Below are 21187 nucleotides of genomic sequence, written 5' to 3' on the forward strand. Positions count from 1 at the left end.
GGTTCCCATGGGGTCCCCAATTCCCTGGGGGGGTCTCCAGGAGGTCCCCAAGGCCTTGGGGAGTGTGTGTGGGGTCTGCATGGGGTCCACAACCCTTGGGGAAGGGTCTCCAGGGGGTCTCCAAACCCTTGGGGGGGGTCTCTGAGGGTCCCCAAGCCCCTGGGGGGTCTCTGTGGGGTCCCCAAATCCCTGGGGAGGGTCTCCATTGGGTCCCCAAGTCCCTGTGGGGATCTCCATGGGGTCTCCAAGCCCTTGGTGGGGGTCTCCGTGGGGTCCCCAAGTCCCTGGGGGGTCTCCAGGGGGTCCCCAAGCCATTGGGGAGTGTGTGGGGGTCTCCATGGGGTCCCCAAATCCCTGGGGGGTGTCCATGGGGTCTCCAAGCCCTTGGGGGGGGTCTCTGAGCCTCCCAGCCCCTGGAGGTGTCGGGGTCCGGCTGTGGGGTGCCCTGCCCTGCTGCAGCCCCCCCCAAACCCCACAACCAGCCCTCCCATCCCATTGGGACCCCCACCCCAAATACCCGTAGGCAGGGCTAAGCCGTGCGAGGAGCCACGGGAGGGGGGCTCCCCCTGCACCCCAAAAGCTTCGAAACCAGGTTTTGGGGCCGCTGGGGGATAATAAAAAAGCTTTATTTGGGGATAAAACATTTCGGGAAGTGGGGGCCAGGCCGGGCGGGGGCTCTCGGTGACCCCAAAAGTGTCCCCAGTTTGGGGTGTCCTCAATTGGGGTGTTCCCAATTGGGGTGTCCCCAATTAGAGTGTCCCCAATTGGGGTGTCCCCTGTTAGGGTATCCCCAATTAGGGTGCCCAATTGGGGTGTCCCCAATTAGGGTGCCCAATGACAGGGTGTCCCCAATTGGGGTGTCCCTTCTTGGAGTGTCCCCAGTCAGGGTATCCCCAATTAGGGTGCCCAGTGACAGGGTGTCCCCAATTGGGGTGTCCCCAGTTGGGGTGTTCTCTCTCGGGGTGTCCCCTCTTAGGGTGTCCCCAATCGGGTGTCCACTTTTGGGGTGTCCCCAATTAGGGTGCCCAATGACAGGGTGCCCCCAACTGGGGTGCTCCATTTGGGGTGTCCTTTCTCAGGGTGTCCCCAATCAGGGTGTTTCCAATTGGGTTGGCCCCATTTGGGGTGTCCCCTTTCAGTGTGTCCCCTTTTGGGGTGTCCCCTTTTGGGGTGTCCCCTCTCAGGGTGTCCCCATTTGGGGTGTTCCCAATTGGGGCACTCCATTTGGGGTGTCCTCTCTCAGGGTAGCCCCTTTTGGGGTGTCCCCTTTTGGGGTATCCCCAATTGAGGTGTCCCCTTTTGGGGTGCTCCATTTGGGATGCCCTCTCTCAGGGTAGCCCCTCTTGAGGTGTCCTCTCTCAGGGTGCCCCCTCTCGGGGCGTCCCCTTTTGGGGCATCCCCTTTTGGGGCATCCCCTTTTGGGGTGTCCCCCCTCACGGCGCCAGGCACTTGACGCCGGCGTCCTCGGCGTGGCCGCAGTTGGTTTTGCCCCAGCTGGAGAAGCCGCAGCGCAGCAGGCTGTCCTCGGTGCCCCTGCAGGACACGTCGTCCATCCAGATCCTGCCCGTTCCTACAAAAAGAAAAAGGGTCGGGATGAGCCCCCTCCTCACCCCAAGGGGGTCCCAGACACCGGGACGCTCACCCAGCGGGGTAACCCTGTATTTTGGGGGTTCCCGAGCCACCCAGGAGGCACAATCCTTGTTTTGGGGGAAAAATCCCAAAAGATGCACGCTGTTGTCCCAAAAATGAAGCGTTTAGGGGGTTGTGGGCGCGTGGCAGAGGTGGGGGCACCACCCTGTGGCCCCCCCGGGGTATCCAAATGAGGTGGCACCAAGAGGGCAGCACCTTTGGGGTCCCCTAAAGCTGCTGCCAGGGCCACTGGGTCCTGGAGGTTGGGGTGTCCCCCCCCAAGGGACCCCAATAGGGTGGGCACGGGGGTCCTAGAGGATGGAGAAGGGGTTACGGAGCCCCCCTCTGGCTTAGCAGCTTGGGGGGGGGGGGGGGGGCAAAGGCCACCCAGGGTGGGTGCCAGGCGTTGCCATGAGGTTTTTTAAAAAGCTTTAAAATAATAATAATAATAAAAAATAATAAAAATAAAATAAAAAATATGAAAAATAAAAATAAAATAAAAATATAAAAAATAAAACCCTTTTGTTATTCCAAAAAGGAAAAAAAAAAACAAACAGGAAGTCTCATAAAAATAAAACAAAAAATAGAAAAATACAATGAAAAATATGAAAAAAATAAAATAAAAATAAAATAAAAATAAAATAAAAATAAAATATAAAAACCAAAACCCTTTTGTTATTCCAAAAAGGAAAAAAAAATCAGAAGTCTCATAAAAATAAAATAAAAAATATAGAAATAAAATAAAAAATGAGAAATAAAAATAAAATTAAAAAAAATAAAATAAAAAATAAAAAAGTAAAATAAAAATAAAAAAATAAAAATAAAATAAAAATATAGAAAATAAAAACCTTTTGTTATTCCAAAAAGAAAAAAAAATCAAAATCAGAAGTCTCATCAAAATAAGATAAAAAATATAGAAATAAAATAAAAAATATGAAAAATAAAAATAAAATAAAAATAATAATAAAAAAATAAAAATAAAATAAAAATAAAAAATATAAAAAACAAAACCCTTTTGGTATTCCAAAAAGGAAAAAAAAATAAATCAGAAGTCTCATAAACATAAAATAAAAAAAATAGAAAAATAAAATAAAAAATATGAAAAATAAAAACCTTTCGTTATTCCAAAAAGGAAAAAAAAAAAATCAGAAGTTGTGTCCAGCCAAAAAAAAAATAAACACACCAATAATAAATAAACACACAAAAAATAAATCTTTCTTCCCAAAACCCCCACCCCGAGCCCCGGGGCGGCGCGGCGAGCGGCTGCGTGCTCAGCACCGGGGGCTCGGCTCCCCCTGCAGCCCCCCGGCACCCCATTTTTTTTTGATTTTTCCCCCATTTGGGGTCTCCCCCCCAAAAAATTGTCCCCAACCTTGTCCGAAGCGGGCCATGCGGTACACCTCGTCGGCTCCTCGGAAGCCCAGCATGCGGCACACCACGTCGCCGTCCTTCTTGTCCCAGCCGTCGTCGCACACCGTGCCCCAGCGCCGCTCGTGGAACACCTCCACCCGCCCCTCGTGGGGGCCCGAGCCGTTCACCAGCCGGATCAGCCCTTCCTCGGCCGCTGGGGACATCGGGGGGGACATCGGGGGACATCAGGGGGACACCAGGGGACATCACGGGGCATGGGGGGGGACGCGGAGGGGGCCACGCAGCCGCGTCCCTAAACGCGCGCATCTCCGGCGCTTGGAGAGCTGAGGGGTTGTGGATTTTGGGGTGCCAAACCCCCCCCCATTCTCCAGATTTTGTGTTTTTTCCTGCTTTTAGCAATTCCGCCAGCCCCCCCCGAGGTCCCCAAGTAGGCTCAGAGTTTGGGCACAGCCCCCACGGGGCACGATTTTACCAAAACTGTCTCGTTTTGCGCTTTGTGCCAAATTGGGGGCGAAGGCGGCTTGGGGGGACACCCTGTGGTGCCCCCACCACCCTCCGGCCGCAGGAGGCACCCGGTGACACCACTACGGGTGGTTTGGGGACATCCCACTGCTTTTGGGACGCTGGAGAGGTCCCCCCCGGGGTCCCCTTGGGTCACCAAAGCCACCCCTTGGTGGCCACGGTGGTGGCCAGCGGCCGTGGCGAGACAGGAGCCGGCTCAAAACCAGGGGGGGAAATCAGGTGGGATTTATTCGTGCGCCCCCAAAACCCTCGTTGCGTTGCAGCTGCTTGGAGGTTTGTAATTAAAGGAATTTTCCCCAAAATCGGGGAAAATGTTCCCTATGAGGGCACGCTCGCTGGGGATCTGGGAGATTTTGGGTTCCCATCGCCGCGGGGCCCCCCGGGAGCACTTACCCAGGTCTCCGCCTCGGTCCCCTTTTTCTCCCTTGGGTCCTCGGTCACCTGGGAAGAGGAAGAGCAGAGGGGATGAAGCTCGTGCCGGGGGCTGGCTCTCGGAGGGCTTTCTCCTTGGGGAAACTGAGGCACGAGGCAGCAGCGGGGCTGCCAGCCCCTCTCCTGACCCTCTTTGGGGAGAAAAAAGCCCGGTGCCACGGGGCGAGCCGCTCCGGGGAGAGGAGCGTTTCGCTGGGGTCCCTCTCTTTGATAGACCGGGGGAGTTTTGGGGTGGAAAAAGTAGAATTTGGGGGGTTACAGCCCCGTCCTGAGCAAAAGCCGCTCTGCCCCTCAGCTCGGCGCGAGGTTTCACCTCCGCCTGCCCCCAGCCAGAGCCGTTTGGGGAAAAGCGACACGGGGAGCTCAGAAACCCCCAAAACTCCCTTAAAACACCAATTTTTTTTCCCATGCCTCTTCCCAGCCACCACGGGTGCCGAAAATACCCCGAGGGGGGGCACGGCCACAGCGCTCCGTGTCTCCTGGGGGAGCCCCAGGTCTCAAACCCTGCATCGGGGCTGCCAGGGGACCCCCAGAACCTCCCCATTTGCCTCTTCCATCAGCGGAGCCCCCCCAAACGCCTCGGGGTAAGGGAACCGGAGCCGGAGAGAGGTGCTGGAGCTGCAGGAGGTGCACAAATCCCCTCTGGGGGGGGTTTTGCTGGTGTCCTGGGGGCTGAAATGTTCCTCGGAGCAGGGCCCTCGCTTCCTGCAGCAGGCTGACCCCGCCGGCACCCAGCGGCGGTGCTTGGGGGGGGGCTCGGCCAGCTGAGCAAACAGCCAGCCTCCAAAACCTGGGGCTATTTCCACCCAGAAAGGTGAAATCATGAGCTCAGCTCTCCGCCGTGCCACATCTCAGTGCTCCCCCCCACCCAGGCAGAGCAGCCCCCCCGGCCCCGCTCCGCGTAGCGATAGCCACCGAGGACGCAGCCGCACCCGCACCCGCCCGGAGATTTCTTATAAAGCAGAAAAAAAATAAAAAAATAATAATAATAAAAATAAATAAAAATAAATAAAAGCACACAGGAAATTCTTGCCCTTTAACTCGGAGGCTCTGGGAAGCCGAGATCGCTCCCCCCGGGCAGCCCCAGCTGTGTCAGATGGAGAAAAGCTGCCCGGAGCCTGCGCCGCTGATGGGAACCAGATGAGGAGGAGAGCTGCAGGAGAGGGGCTGGAGATGCTGCTGGGCTGCACGTGATGAGAAAAGGCAGAGCTCAGCCCTTGGAGGGGACACGGGGCTGCTGGCGCCGTTGAAAAAAAGCAGGGTTTTTCACCCAAAATGATGCCGGCACCCCGTTGCCACTGCCACCATCACCAGGATGTGCTGAGATCTCAGGTTTGGAGGTGGAGGGGAGTAAAGGGGGGCCCCGAGCCTGGAGCCCCCCCGTGCCCTGTCCCAAGGTTTTTGCCATCCTGGGGCTGGTACAAACGGGACCGGGGCCTCTTGAGGAGCGATTCTGGCTGAGGATGAGGAGGGAAAAGCTGGGAAGATGCCAGCAGGGAGCAAACCCCGTGAGCATCGTGCCTCCTGCTCCATCCCCGGAGCTGACGCTGCCCACGCAGCCTTGGCTTCTCCCAGGCTGTCTTCTGGGCTCTTCCTGGCAGCTTTTTTTCCTTTTTTTTCCCCTATTTTTCCCCATCTTTCCCAGCGGTGTTCCCCGCAGAGCAGCTCCCTGCTGGGCAGGGGGCAGCCCCGCGGGTGGCACCGCTGCCGCCTGGGCTTGGAGCATCCCTGCTGGGACGAAATCCCAGCTGAGCTGCAGAGCACCCCCCGCCTGCCCTGCACGTGGAGCTCTCCTTTTCTCCCCAAATTCACCTCCAGACCCCCCCCCAGCCCCACCTTTGGCTGACTTACTGCCCTTCCTTCCCTGCACGACGCTCCCCGGGGCGGAGCGAGGGCGACTGATTTACGCGCGCTTCCCAGGCTGACTTTTTTTTTCCCCCCCTATGGAAACGAGGAAAATAATCCCTTTCTGGGGGAATTTTAAGGGAAAATACATGGAGAAGGAGAAAAACGTAACAAGGGAAAACAACCAGGAGAGGAAAGCAAGGAGGAGAGGAAAGCAACCGGGAGAGGAAAGCAACCAGGAGAGGAAAGGCCGTCCCCCGGGATGGCTGGGGGAGCTTTTTTTGCCCCAAAAAAGCGCTGTGCTTTGAGCCAGGGATTTTGGGGAGAGGCTTGGGGGTCCCCCAGGGCAGGCTGACCGGCTCTCCTGCGCTCGGGGAGGGGTGTGAGCCCCCTCAGAGGGGCGTGAGCCCGGTGGTGCAGGGCAAGCAGCCTGCGCTCGAAGCCTGGGCTTGGAGCGCTGCCTCGCTCCGGGTCTGTTTCCTATCAATTTCAGAGAATCCCAGAAAGCGTAGAAATTCGGCACTCGCCGCCAGCGTGCTGCGTGATTTATTGGAGAAGGGTTTTGGGCGAAGCTCCCTTATCTGAGCGCTCTGACCTCCGGGGATTTGGCCCCGGGGAAGGACACACGGGTCCCGGAGAGGCGGCGGTGGGAGCGTGAGGTTGGTGCCATCACCAAATTCCTCCAGCCAGGAGAGGCAGAGCTGCCATCAGGGCTCGCTCCTCGGATCAGAAGAGCCAAATCTGCACGGAATTTGCTTGAAATTTGCGTGGGTTTTGGGGCTTTCAGGAAAAAAAAAAAAAAAAACCTGCACGAAGGAAGGTTTTGCACAACGAGCAGCGCACGGGATGTCCCCAAAAAGGGCCAGCAGGAGCGGGGTGGTGCCGGGCAGGGCTCTTCCTGCCTCCCCCGCCCACCCAGTGGGTGTTTTGGGGCGGAAAGAGGCTGTTTTGGGAGCTGTTACCCGTCCCGATTTAGGCTGAAGCCCGGAGCTTCTTTTAAGAGGTCTCCCTCAGCACTTAGGGTGTGGTGAGGTGATGGAAAACCAGGGGGAGCCAGAAGGGGACCATAAAATAAAATAAAATAATAAAATAAAATAAAATATATACAAAATATAAAATATATATAAAATAAAATAAATAAAATGAAAAATATAAATATAAATAAAATAAAAATATATAAAATAAATAAAATAAAAATTAAAAAATATTAAAAATAAAATAAAATAAAATAAAATAAAATAAAATAAAATAAAATAAAATAAAATAATAAAGCCTGGCACAAAACGGGGTGCCCAAGGCCAGGCTGGATGGGGCTGGGGGCAGCCTGGGCTGGGGGCAGGGGTCGTGCCCATGGCAGGGGTGGCACTGGGGGGGCTTTGGGGGCCCTGAAGGCTGCCCCTTACCTCTGAATCCTCGCATCCCAGGCGGACCCGGAGGGCCGAGGTCCCCTTGGTCCCCTTTCAGGCCACGCGGCCCCGGTGGTCCTCTCTCCCCGGGCAGCCCTGGAGGATGGGGAGAAGCAAAGGGGGTCACGATGCAGCACCGGGACCCCCCGTCAGAGCCCCCCACCCTTGGCACCGATCTCTGCCCAAACTGGGCTGGGCTTTGCCAAACTTTTTTTTTTTTTTTTTTTTTTTTTAATTTTATTTCCAAAATATCTAATTCCGGGCAGGTGCCGCCGTGACCGCATCCCAAAAAAAGCACCAGAGAAAGCGAGGTGGAGAAGGAGCTCAAATGAGGAGCCCTTTCGGCAGCTTTTCGGCTTTCGGTGAAGCCTCCGGGGATTTTGTTTTGGTTTTGCTGTTTAAAGAAAAAAATATATATAAAAAGAAAAAAAAGAGCTTTGGGGAGGGCTCTGGGACAGCAGCCGGGTTTCCACCGCCGTGGGGGCAACGGGGCCATGAAAAATGGGGTTTTACGGGGTGCTGAGCCCCCGTCTTGGTGTGGGTCCATCATCGGAGTGGGGTGCAGTATTTGGGGGGACGGATCCTGCCACCCCTGTCCTGCTGGGGACAGAAATCCCTCGCCGAGGGGGGGGTCCTTGGCAGCCCCGGTGCCGTCCCCGAGTCCTGGGCGCCAACCCCAGTGCTTCTAGGGTTGGCTGGAAATGAGAAACAGCCTCGAGCTTGGTTTTTAAATCGGATTTCTCTCAAAAACAATGGTTTGAGTGAAGAACGGGGAAAAATAATAATAATTAGAAAAAGGCATTCTTGAGATGGAAAAAAAAAACCCTATAGAGAACCCAAAAGCGTCAGACCCCCAGCACTGCCCTGACGGGTGTGGGAGCCCATGGGGGCTGCCCCGTAAGGGCTGGGGGCCCCAAAAGCCCCATGGGGCTGCCCCATAAGGGCTGGGGGCTGCCCCATAAGGACTGTGGGCCCAAAAAAACCCATGGGGGCTGCAGCCCTGGCTCTGCACACCCAGGTCTGGATGCTTCAATCCTTACCTCGCAGCCCGGGCAGGCCGGGCAGGCCGGGCTCCCCCTCCATCCCCTCGTGGCCTGGGTCTCCTTTGGGTCCCGGGGGCCCTGCAACGAAGAGGATTTGGCTGCAGGAGCCCTAAATGACAACGGGGGACGATGCCAGCAGCCCTCTTCTGTGCTCTGTGGGGTTTGAAGGACGAAAACGACCCCATCGCCCTGCTCTGCACGCCTCAAAACTTCACCTTGCAGCTCCACCTGGGCTCGGGCCTAAGTTTCCTGGAATTTCCTTCCACCCTGTGACATCTCCAGTGAAATATCTTCCAGGAAAGTTTTTAAAAAAAAATAATAAATAATGCATTTTGGAAGGGCGGAGACGAGCCTACAGGAGGGGATTTGCGGCACAGAGCGCATCTCCCCTGGCTGGGAAGGAGCCACCAGAGATCTGCAAGCTCTTGCAAGGCCAAAATCGGTGACAGAGCCTGCTAGGGGCCAGCTCCACCAAGCTGAAAGCAATTACGAGCTGAGCCCGCTGGAAGAAACTGGACGGGATTAAAAAAATAAATAAAATAAATGAGTCATGGGATGATAGAAAATTGGGCAGAGAGAGGCCGGAAGGGTCATCTGGTCGCTGTCCTGCCCCAGCCAGGGCGATAATTGGAAATTGTTAAGTGTTGTTTGCCTAGAAACCCCAAAAACCACAATCTCATGGTCGTGAAGAAAGCTGTCAGCCAGCCAGCCTTACGGGGAAAAAAAAAGGGTGCAGAGCACGCCGGCACCCAGGAGAGCTGAGGACAGCGAGGAGAGGATTTGGGGTGGGAAGAGGGATCTGCTGGGCAGGGGTTATGGGATCTCCTGCCATGGAGAGGAGCCAAAAACCTCCAGGGGCTGCTTCAGGGGGATGTGGGGCAGGATTCAGTGAGGGATGGGCTGTATGGAGGAGCTGGGATGGTGCTGGGATGGTGCTGGGATGGTGCTCGCCCCTGGTGCACGGAGCCTTGCACAACAGCCGGGAACACTGCATGGCCTTAAATCCCCTCGCTGGCCTGCTGGAGTTTGAAATGCTGAGTAGATGGACCAAAAAAAATATAAATAATAGAAATAGGAAGGAGATGAGAGCACGAGCAGGTGGTGCTGCGCCCAGCCAGTGACTCCCTGTTCCCTGAAAGAGCCCGAGGAGGCCAAGCCCTGCCGGGGAGGGGAACACCGTGGTGCACTGAGGCTGCCCCGTGTCACCCCGTCCCGTCCAGGACACAGAGCTAACGTGGGAATAAGGAATTAAAATAATTGAATGCCCTGAAATTCAGCCCGGGAAGCTCTCCTGTCCAAGCGGAGCTTTGTAAGGGTGATGCTGGGTTGGAGGGCAGCAGGGGGTGTCTCAAGGGAAGGGGTTTCCTGCTGGCATCTCTCCAGTGTGTCCCAGTCCAGTGGCCCCAGGTCCTCCTGGAGGAGCAGGGAAAGCTCTGCAGGACCCAGTAAAAGCTCTGCAGGATCCAGTAAAAGCTCTGCAGGACCCAGGGACAGCAAGGGTGAGGATGGAGGAGCACAGAGGGGCGGCGAGGAGAGGTTCAGCAGCCCCTGTGCCAAGTCTGTCCTCACCCCACCAGGCTCGGGGCTTGTGGTTGGGGGCAAAAACCCCTCTCCAGCTGCCCCCTGCTCTGCTCCATCCTCCCGAGCACTGCAGCTGGGCTGATGTGAGTGTACAGGAGAGAAAACCTCTCCAAAACCCTCTGGATGAGGCTTTTCGTGACAGCCAGATGGAGCCGGCCGGCAGCACGTCCCCATCCCACCCAGCGCGTTGTGCAAGCGGCCGGGGCTGGGCACCCTCCCTCGCTGCTGACACCGTTATTTAAGACCTGCAGGCTCGGGCCAGGGTGGCTGCAGCTGCTACGAAGCCACATCTGTCCCCTCCTGGCTCAGCCGGCAGCCAGAGGGAGGGAGAGCCTTGGCAGCAGCCCCGACACTCGCTCCCATCTGCAAGAAACTCCAGGAAAACGCTCAGCCTCTGCTCGGAGGGGCTGGCAGCAGCATGAATTCCCCTCGCCCCTGTTGAACCTGCTAACAATTTTGCCTCCCCAAAGTCCTCGGCGAGGGGCTCCAGCCTTGAAAACGCAGCTGGGGACAGGGCTGCCGCGAGCCCACCCTGGGCTTGCTGCCTGCTGCTTCCTCCCTGTTGCTCGTGTGCCTCAAATCAGGGGGATCCCCACGATTTTGCTGCTCCCCCCACCCAGCCCAGGCGTGCAGCCCCCTCCCCTCTCTCGTTTCACACATTTTTGAAGCCAAACGAAAGCTAGAGTCGGTGGTCAAGGGTTGGGAGGGCTGGGATGTTTATTTGGGATGGGCTGCAAGAGGAGAAGAGCAGGGGAAGGGGAGCATGGAAAAATGGGGCTATGTGGTGGTGGGGTGGGGGGTGAGTGAGGGGACCTGGTGGGCTTCCTCCCTCGTGTGGAGCACGAGCAGGGTACCAGCTACAGAGCATCCAAGGTGATGGAGACACCTGAACCCCACAGAGACCCAAACCTGGTGGATTTGCTACATCCCAAAGCACCTGAGACATCTCCATGGGGCAACCCCGTGCCACGGGGCTCACTCCCAGCACCTCCAAAGCACCACGGACACCCTCCTGGCTTCATACACCAGTGAGGAGAGCTGCTAACAAGATGTCCTCGTCTTACCCCAAATCATGGAATCCTAGAATTGGACTCGATGATCGTTACAGGTCCCTTCCAGCTCGGGATATTCCATGATTCCATGATTCTAAAAGAGCTGCTAACAAGATGTCCTCGTCTTACCCTGAGTCATAGAATCCTACAGTTGGACTTCATGATCCTTATGGTTCCCTTCCAACTCAGGATATTCTATGATTCCATGATTCTAAGGGAGCTGCTAACAAGATGTCCTTCCCCATCTTACTCCAAATCACAGAATCCTAGAATTGGACTCGATGACCCTTACGGGTCCCTTCCAACTTGGGATATTCCATGATTCCATGATTCTAAGGGAGCCACTAACAAGATGTCCTCATCTTACCCCAAGTCATAGAATCCTACAATTGGACTTCATGATCCTTATGGTTCCCTTCCAACTGGGGATATTCCATGATTCCATGATTCTAAGGGAGCTGCTAACAAGATGTCCTCGACTTACCCCGAATCATAGAATCCTAGAATTGGACTTCATGATTCTTATAGGTCCCTTCCAACTTGGGATATTCCGTGATTCCATGATTCTAAGGGAGCTGCTAACAAGATGTCCTTGCCTTACCCCAAATCATAGAATTGGACTCGATGACCATTACGGCTCCCTTCCAACTTGTGATATTCCATGATTCTAAGAGAGCCACTAACAACATGTCCTCATCTTACCCCAAATCATAGAATCCTAGAATTGGACTTCATGATCCTTACTGGTCCCTTCCAACTGGGGATATTCTATGATTCCATGATTCTAAGGGAGCTGCTAACAAGATGTCCTCATCTTACCCCAAATCATAGAATTGGACTCGATGATCCTTATGGGTCCCTTCCAACTGGGGATATTCCATGATTCCAAGGGAGCTGCTAACAAGATGTCATCATCTTACCCCAAATCCTAGAATCCTAGAATCCTAGAGTTGGACTTCATGATCCTTATGGGTCCCTTCCAACTCGGGATATTCCATGATTCTAAGAGAGCTGCTAACAAGATGTCCTTGCCTTACCCCAAAATCCTAGAATCCTAGAATTGGACTCGATGATCCTTACAGGTCCCTTCCAACTTGGGATATTCAATGATTCCATGATTCTAAAAGAGCTGCTAACAAGATGTCCTCATCTTACCCCAAATCCTAGAATCCTAGAATTGGACTCGATGACCCTTACAACTCGATGACCCTTACAACTCCCTTCCAACTCGCGATACTCCATGCTTCTAAGCGAGCCGCTAACCAGATGCCCTGGCCTTACCCCGAATGACGGAGATGTTCCTCAGGGCGACCGAGTGCTCCCAGTCCTTGAGCCGCAGGTCCTCGGTCACGTTGCCGAGGATGGCCAGCTCGTGCTTCAGCTGCTGCTCCATGGCGATGTGGACCAGGCGCATCCGCCGCGCGTCCTCGGTGGCGTTGCTGATCAGCACCTGCAGGTCCTGGATGCGGGCCCGGTGGACGTTCACGTCGTAGGTGAAGGTCCTGTTCATGGCGTCCACGGCCCCGCTGGCGGCCGTCACCTGCTCGCTCAGCCCTTCCAGCCGGCTGCCGAGGTGGCTGAGGAGGTGCTCGTGGTGCTGGAGCAGCAGCCGGCTGCTGTTGCCTTCCACCGCGAGCCTGTAGGCCTCCTGCTGCGCCGCGTCGCTCTGCTGGGCCAGGCTGTCCCACAGGCTGGACACGGCCCTGTCGGTTTGGCTGGCCTGGCTCTGCAGGCTCCAGAGCAGCCCCTCCAGCTTCTGCAGCGACCCCGTCATCAGGAACAAGGAGTCCGAGTGGTTCTGCAGCAGGTCCTGCAGCCGCCAGATGTGCTCCATCACCTCGCCCTTCAGCGGGAGGTGCAGCAGCTTCAGCTGCACGTCCCTGAAGCTCTCGTTCAGGCGGTTCACGTTCCCCAGCAGCGCCTTCAGGTCCTCGGGGGACGTCTGCGGCCGGGAGACTGCGAGGGAGAGACAGGAGGGGGGCATCAGAAACCCCCCCTGGAGATGGGGCCGATGGAGAGGTGCGGCCCCGCTCCATCCTATACAGCCCCCCGGGGTGGCTGGGGGCACCCCTGGGCCCAGCAGTGCTGGGACCCTTTGATCTCAGCAGCTTGTAGCTGTCCAGTAAGCCCAGTGGCACCCAGTAAAGCCCAGCGGCACCCAGTAAAGCCCAGCGGCACCCTCAGAGCCCCCATCCAGCCTGGGGGCATCACCACCCCCTGCCTCTGCCTGTGACGCTGGGTCTCCAGCACAGCCTGGGCTGGGGGAGAGGGACTCAAAGCCAAATTTGCAGGAATAATGAGAAATAAGGGGAAAAAAATAATCACTGTTGTTCCTTCGGCGGTGTTGGGGTTCAGCTGGAGCAGCCCTGGCACCATCCTGCCCATTTCCGAGGAGGAGGAACCGATGGAGGACATTGGGTTCGATTTAAGATCAGCGTTTGGATTAAGGTTTGGATTAAGGCATCAGCTTCCTCGCAAGAAAACCGAGGGGAGAAGAGGCCCCAAGAGGCCGTCACGAGCAGAAATCCCCCCAAAGGCAGGTCCTCCAGGGGCTGGGATGCACGGGCACGCTCCCTCCCCTTCTACCTGTGGTTATTTATAAATATGGAGTGGCCCCAAACCCTATAAACAACTCCTAAAAACTCGTCAGGCACAACCGCGGGCGCGAGGCTGAGCCGGAGGAGCAGGAGATGGGCGGGTGCTGGTCCCACAGCCTCCTCCCACGTGCACGCAGCACAGGCACCCTCCCCGCCACGGACACCCAAAATACCAGCCCGCTGCCAGCTCCAGCACGAGGCCTGGCAGCCCTGGGGCTGAGCTCATGGTCCCTGAAGGGCTCGGCGAGCAGCTGCTCCCCCCCTCACACACCCCCAAACTATTGTGTTTTCGGGACAAGCTGTCTTCCTGGCTGCCGTCCCCACCGGCTCCTGGCCCCAATCCCCAGCCCCAGCCCCGGGTCCTGCCCTGGGAGCACCCATGAGCTGTTTCAGTCCGTCCCAAAAAAAAGAAAAGGATCGCAAGAGCCCTGCCCCAAGCCCTGTCAGCCCTTCCTGCTGCCCCCCAAAAACCAGCTGCAGCACGGCTCTGTGCTCCCCCTCTTGCACCATGGCCTGGGGAGGTCCCACCAGCACGCAGAAGCGTGCACGAGCAGGGATATGTGCGTTTGGGTGCCCACACAAAGGCGCTTGGCTCGTTAGCTTCATCCTAACGAGCCCTGATGCTCTGAGGAGCAGTACAGGGCTGGGTGCCCCCATGCGCCGGGGTGTGCAAGGAGTGGGATCAGCCTCGGATCCGGGCTCAGACAGCCCAGTGCAGAGCTGTGCACGCAGGTGTAAGCTCTGTAATACCAGGATTTAACCCAGACCTTGAAAAAAAAAAAGCCAAGAGAGTGCTCAGGCGTGGTTTGGTGCCGTTTTGGGGCACAAGGTGGGCATGAATCCCACCCCTGTAACCCAAAGAGCTGGGTCTCCAGCGGCCGAGCCCAGCTCCCCGCAGGCTTCAGCCCCTTCCCCAGGGCGATGGGGACTGGGCTGGGGCTGAGCACCAGCTCCCCCTGAGCCCCAGCTTCACAAAAATCACCTTTTCCCCCTCCTTTTTGGTGCCTGGAGGAGCGCACACCCCAGGAGCGGGGAGGGGCGCAGGCAGAGGAGCGCCACACACTTCCCACGGGGCTATTAAAAGCAGGCTGCAGTTAAAGGAACTTTAACTTTTAACTTTTTTTTAACTTTTTTTCTCTTGCTCACAACATCCTGTTTCCCCGGCTCCTAGGTGGTTTAAAGGTATTTTTAGCAGCTTGCTCATTTTCCACCCCTTTGCCACGGAGCGGGGACGCCTGCCTGGGGCCAGCTTCAAACCCACACCCGCTCCAGAAGGATGCACGGGGCTGCTGGGCACCCGAAACACGGGGTGGGATGGGGGCTGGGGTCCTGCAACCTTTTTTTTGGGTTTTCCTCACGTCCCCTGGGCAGAAAGGAGCACGGCAGGGACGGACAGGGCTCAGCATCCCCCCTCGGAGCTGCCCTGGTCCCACACCGAGGTTTGGAGAGCTCAGCCCCAGCCCCCGAGCTGTCCGGGAGGGTCCCCTCCGAGCCGAAATCCCTCCAGCAGGAGTTTCTCCCCATTAACAGCCCTGCGAGGAGGCGCTGGCAGGCGGAGCAGCTCCCAGGGCCCCCATCCATCCGTCGCCTGCTCATCCACTTCATCACCACTCATTTCCACCGCCCTGCTGAGCCGCCGCTTCTCCTCGGCCAGCGCTTTTGGATGCTCCCCCAGCAGCCAAATTTTTTGGCTCTCCAGCCCGTGGGGTCGCAGGGCTGGGTCCTGCTGCTCTCCTGCCATCGGATCCGGGGTTTTGGCACCCCCAGAAGGGTCGGACCCCCCCCCTCCCCTGGGGTTCAGCCGCATTTTGCCTCTCCGAGGCTCCCATCCCCAGCCAGGAGGGCGAGGCGATTTGACCGGGGGTCTTGCTGAAGCCTGACAGCTGAAATCCTGGCTCCGGGAGGGAGGCTTTGAGGATGCCCACGGCTCCAGCTCTCCCTGCTGTCGTCGGGGGCCCTAATCTCGTTCCTGTTATTGCTGGAGCTGCTCTCAGGCGAGCAGCTGTAGCTCGGCCCAGGACATGCGCGCCCGCCCCGAGCCCTTTGCACAATTCATGGCATCCCCAGCGCGGGGCTCCTCGCTCCAACAACAACATTAAAACAATGTCATGCAAGAAATCGGTGGGAAAGGCTTCCAAATTCCAGCGAAACCTCCCTCTGTCCCTTCCCCAGCCCACGGAAAGCTAAAATCTGCCCTTCGCAACAGGCACGGGCTGGCGGCGGGGAGTGAGACAAGGAACCCGTCCTGCTCCCTGCTGCGGGGGACCCGCCAAAAAAAAATCACCCTCAGACCTAAAAGGGGCTCACAGAGGGGGGGCAGAAATCGGATCGGCTCTGCCCAGCCCTGGGGGGCACTCGGGGGCTGGAGCAGGGAGGTGCCGGGGGGGTCCAACCTCAGAAGCGACGGGCCCATGCCTTGGAGCATCCTTGGGTTCATCGGGGCACCCATGGGAGCCTCCCCACCCCGCAGGACCCACACGGGGGGTTACGGCTGCTCCGTGGGGGGCTGCCAGGGGTGCGGGCATCCTCCCAAAAACGGCGAGGGGGGGGGGGGGGGGACAAGCCAGCAGTGAAGCCAAGCACAGGGGATGCGTGCGCCGGGGCTGGGAGCAATTAGAGGCCCTCGTGGGCAGCCTTCCCGTCCCTGCCCTCGGGGCTCTGCCCCCGCGCGCAGCAAATCCAAGGAGGGGAGGTTGGAGGGATGTGTCGTGCAGGGATAATGCCCTGCCTGCGTCTGAGAGAGCCTGGGGGTCCCCAAAAGGGGATTAGGGGGGGCGTTTGTGCACTGCTGGGACCCCGCGCTGACCCCAGCATCGAAGGCAGCACCAAAGCTGCTCCCGGCACGCTGAGCGGCGTGAGCTTGTGTCACCGTGCTCCCAGGGAGCCGGAGCAGCCCCAGGGGCAGCAGCAGGCTGCCAAGCAGAGCAGGGGGCACCTCTGTGGGTGCCACATCCCCGCAGCAGGCACAAAACCCCCCGGACGCCACCGCAGCGGCGGCAGGAGCATGGCCACGGCACCCCGGAGAGATTCGGGCTGGCAGGTTTTAGCCTTCCCCAAGCCAGCCTGGAGAGACGCCCCCCAAACAAAAGCCCATCGGGGGCCCCGTGCCCGGCCCTTACCTGCGAGGATGAAGACTCCGACGAGGATGAGGAAGACGAGGAGGTAGAGCCCCAGCACGGCGTACTTCAGCGCCGCCAGCGAGCCCAGCCGCCCGCAGCGCCCGGCCGCCCTCATCCTGCGCCCGGCACCTGGGGACACAACACAGTGTCACTGGGGGGGCTCAGCTCCCACCCACAGCCACCTCCGGGGGATTTCGGCAGCCTCATGGCTGCAGGGAGGGGGGCAGCACGTCTGTGGGTGTCTGCTTTCAAGCATAGATGGGGTGCGGAGAGCCTGGCGGGGACCCCGGGGGGAAAACACCGGCACGGAGGGCAGGGAGAAGGGAAAAAACGAAGGAAAGGACAAGGGAAGCAGGTGAAAGGCTCTCTCAGGGTGAAGCCAGCACCAGGGAAAAGCCCTCTGCTTCGGGGTTTTGTCCAAGCCTGTGTTTTGGGAGAGTTTGGGCGATGCTGGGGGGCAGAGCCCGGATGGGCGTCACAGCCCCAAATCCGCGAGGGACTGCAGAGGTCCTGCCATGGAGGGGAGCTGGGAAAGAGCCAGGTAAATCCCAAAGTTTTGGGATGCAACACAGCCCAGCGCTGCAGATGGACCCGGTGCTTCCATCCCCAGCCCCAGGGCTGCAGCACCACTTGGGTTGGATGCCTCGGAGCCATTTGGTGAGCCCAGGGGCACTGCCCAAACGAGGGGGTGATGGGGTGGTGGCAACCCGGCCGTCCCCCATGCTTCTGCCGAGGGGCAGCCAAGCAAAAGGCACTTCTCCAAGAGGGGTTTCCAGGAGCAGCCGGGAACCAGCAGCTTCCCACGGGCTGTAGGGTGCTGCTGGGTCTGCCCCTCACCACATCCCAGACGTCCCCGGGGACACCGACAGAAGGATGAGGAGCAGAGCCCCAAATCTCCCAGCCCCTCGGTGTTCGGGTGCCGCAGTCCCATCGCTCTCTGCCCTTTAAGCCCCAGGCACAGCCCTGGACCACCCAGCTCCAGAGCTGGAGTTAAGCCAAAAAGGTGAGGCAGGTGAGGCACAACAGCCCCAAATCCAGCCCCCTGGGGAGGGGACCCCCTCCTGTGGCCATGAACGACGCACCCAGAGACATCCCCAAAGCCCACCCCAAGGACCTACGGGGTGCTGGAGGGACAAGGGGCTGGGCTGTCCCCTTCTCCATCACCTCACAGCCCTCGGGCAGAGCCCCCAGCCCCTGAAGGGTTACGCTGGGTGTAGAGCTCAACCCGGGGCCGTTTTGGGGCCGAGGGAGGCTCGCCCATGCTCCGAAATGATAAACCCCTTGAGCTCACGCTGGCTGACCCCTGGATCCCAAGAGAAGCCGGGTCTGAGGGCGCCTGGAGCAGCAGAAGGTGCAGGGCAGGGCCCCCCCATCCTTCCCCCCCGTCCCCGTCCCCGTCCCCAACCCACCCATGTGCAACTCGTTACCCGCACGCGGTTCCCATTTGCTGCTCGGGGCCTGCTGTCACCGGCCAAACAGCTGGAGCCGAGGGTTTCATAATGAGGAAAGCTGCAATATTTTTCTGACATTAACACTTAGATCAGGTCCTGGGGGACTCCGGGAGGAGCTGGCCCCGCGCCCCGAACCACCCACTCCTCCCTGCCTGCGCTCAGCCGAGCCCGGCTTTCACAACAGCGCTCTCCGAGCGGCCCAGGGGTGTGCTCCGGCCCGTAACCAAGGGGAAAAGCAAAATATTTCTCCCCTGCCCACCCCCAGGGGAGCCAGGCTGCGGTTTGCCCGGCCGCGGAAAGAGGTGGGGGCCGGGAGCAGGCAGGGCTCGCCCCCAGCCCTGGGGTGGGAGCAGAAGGTGCTGGGTTTGCGCCCAGGGTGCAGCATCCATCCTCGTTAAGGCATTGCCCCGAAATCCATCCTCGTGGGCTCAGGGCTGGCCTTGCCCCTTGCTTGGGCATCCCAAACCGCGAGGTTTGGGAGCCTCGTGGGGTGACAGCGAGTCTGGGGGCGTCAAATCTCAGCTTTCACTGGCACTGGAAAATCCGCCCCGCGGCCCCGCAGCTGTCCCCAGCCCCAGTAAGGCCACAGCGCTGCTTGCACTGAGCACCACCACGAGCCACCTGCACCGCGCTAGCATCCAAAAAACAATTTGGCAGGGGCTGGGAACCTCCCAGAGCCTGGCTGCAGCCTGTACCGGGCTCCCCATCACCCCCCCGGGGATGCCCCAAGCGCCGCGCTCCGGTGCCTGAGCCTGGCAAGGCGAGACCCCCATCCCCACGTAGCTGTGCCTGGGGGGCACGGCGCTGCTGGGAGCCCCCCCAAAACAAGCCTGGTTTGGCTGGCAGCCCCCAGGTGGTTTCTGAGCGAAGCTGCCAGCCGAGGGGACCTCTCCCAGCTCCGCTTCAGCCCGTCCCGGCTGCAGAGGCCTCGTGAAAAAATCCTGGAGGGAAGCTGGGGAAACGCCGTGGTTTGCATCCCTGCTCCGTCTCCTTCAGGGGGTTGTTCCAGGGGACAAAATCTCCCGGCAGGGACCAAACCAGGATGGAGAGCAACACAGACACCACTTGACGGGCCACGAGGAGAGGAAACGAGCTCAGCAAGGCCGTGGTGGAGGCAGAGGTCCCATGAGAAACGCAGGTCCCACCGCGCCCCGGTGCTACGGGCCCCACCGTGGGGCATCTCTGGACAAGGGCACACACACGAGAGCAAGTTTGGAGGAAAAAAAAGTCAATGTTCAGCAAGGAAAGCTGCTTTCCTGGAGTGGAGGAACAGAGTGAGACCCTACGCACCCCAAGAGGTGCCCTGGCTGTGCCCATCGGGCAGAGGGGTGGATAGGGCAGGCGAGGAGGCACAGGGACCTGTCCTTCCCTGGGCATTTCCCCCCACACAAGCTCTGGCAGATGAGAGGTTTCCTGCTCTGCGCCACGCATCCAGCAGGGACGCAACGCCCTGACCCCAACTCGCCCACCAGCAGCCCCCTCCGGGCGCAGGGATTCCTCCTCGGCTCTGCTTCCCTGGCACCCACAGATCCTAAGCCGGGCCAGATGCTTTTATCCACGCAGGGACAAATTGCTGAGCTGCTCCCCGGGTGAGCCAAGCCCCCGTGTGCCCCCCCGGGAGCTCTCTGGGTTTGTGCCACCGGGATGAAGAAGGGAGCAGAGGGAGCGGTGCGCCTGGACTCACCGTCCTCGCAGAGGTTCAGTTTGGAGAGGTTCCTTCCCTCGAAGGGCTCCTCGAAGACGGAGCCGTTCTCCCTCTCGCCGAAGGTGTGCAGGTACATGGCCTTGTTCTCCATCCTCCTGTCCCCTGCGGGGCCGAGCGGGCAGGTGAGGAGCTTGGGGACCGTGCCACGTCCTGACCCCGCTCACCCAGCACGGCCCGGGATGGAGCAGGGGACCCCGACCTGCTGCTGGGGGACCCCGACCCGCTGCCGGGGGACCCCAACCCGCTGCCGGGGGACCTCTCACGGGGGGCAGAGGTGGCCACATCTCAGCGTGAGGTTTCTTGCCAAACCCAGGATGGGTTTGGAAGCACCCCGAGTAAGGAGCCAGACCCCGCAGTGACCCCATGGAGAAGCCACGGGCTAGCTCAGCAGCAGCTGGCAGCTTGATGAAATGCCCACCACCAACGCAGACCCCCGGCTTGGGGGGGCCGAGGAGGGGCACCCACCACCCACGAGGGGCACCCAGGACCCACGAGGGGCACCCAGGACCCCCCTGTGCTCCCCCACGGGGCTTGGGGTGCCCCCACAGCACCTCTAGCAGCACACAGCACCCCAACCCTGCTCTGGGGTCGGGAGGCTGCAGCTCAGCACCTACCACGGGGGGGTCCTTACGGCACCTGCCTTTTGGGGGGGCAGCCCCTCACGCCCCCGTCCCCACACTGCCCTGCTGGGGGAGGAATTAAAGCCCCCCACCAGCCCTGCCAGGCTGGGCCTGCCGTGCGCCCCCAGCCCCACTCCCCGCGCCCCCACATCGCTGCCACGCTCTACGGGACCCCCTCTCTCCAACTGGGGAGCAGCCGGGGGGGCTCCGGCATCACCCTCCCGACCCCAAGCATAACCCGGGGGGGGGAACTGCGGGCACAGAGGCGACCCCCGGGGGTCTCGGAGGGATGCTCGGGGGATGCACCGGAGGCTTGGGGGAGGCAGCGACCCCCGCGCAGCCCCCCGGGGCGCACAGCAGCAGGCAGGGGGGGTCCATCCCCGCACGCCCCCCCCTCCCCCAAGCCCATCCCCATCGCTTCTCCCCGAGACTCACCGGGGGTCGAGCCCCGCAGCTCCCCCCCCCCCCCGCAGCCCCTCTCAAGCCCGGCGCTGCGCGGCGGTGTCGGGGACGGGCGAGGACCCCCCAGCCCCAGGCGGGGCGGCCCCGAGCTCCCCCCGGCAGCCCCCCATGGGCCGCGGCTGCGGGAGGCGGCGGAGCTGGAGCCTGAAGCTGCGGGGCCGGGAGCTTTTTGTAGGAGGGGGGCGGGAGGGGAGAGGGGGAGCGCCGGGCTCCGCACGCCCCCGCGGGGTCGTCCCCGCCCCGGGGAGGGAGGAGAGGGATGGGAGGGGGCGCCCGGGACGGGCTTTCGGGAGGGGGGGGGGGAAGGCAGGGTTTGGGGGGGCTGGGGGTAAGCAGGGGCTGGGGGCGCACG

The 21187-nt window shown here is 59.4% G+C and overlaps 1 protein-coding gene across 2 annotated transcripts; it reads right to left on the bottom strand.

Annotated features, from left to right (window-relative positions):
• Positions 1–611: 611 nt before the first annotated feature.
• Positions 612–20870, bottom strand: SCARA5 (scavenger receptor class A member 5). 2 transcript variants are annotated; one of them, XM_084284991.1, is made up of 9 exons: positions 20809–20870; positions 19733–19855; positions 16598–16726; positions 12163–12837; positions 8246–8326; positions 7203–7301; positions 3916–3963; positions 3002–3193; positions 612–1570 (listed from the first exon to the last, which is right to left on the bottom strand). In XM_084284991.1, the coding sequence occupies exons 2-9, from the start codon at positions 19842–19844 to the stop codon at positions 1434–1436; spliced, it is 1473 nt and encodes a 490-aa protein (XP_084141117.1). In that variant the 5' UTR covers positions 19845–19855; positions 20809–20870; the 3' UTR covers positions 612–1433. The 2 variants fall into 2 exon arrangements, with proteins under 2 accessions (XP_084141117.1, XP_084141118.1); XM_084284992.1 differs by lacking the exons at positions 19733–19855; positions 20809–20870 and adding an exon at positions 18025–18055.
• Between the last annotated feature and the right edge of the window lie 317 nt (positions 20871–21187).

The sequence above is a fragment of the Netta rufina genome, assembly GCF_964035555.1.
Source record: "Netta rufina genome assembly, chromosome: 3".
NCBI classification, from domain to species: domain Eukaryota; kingdom Metazoa; phylum Chordata; class Aves; order Anseriformes; family Anatidae; genus Netta; species Netta rufina.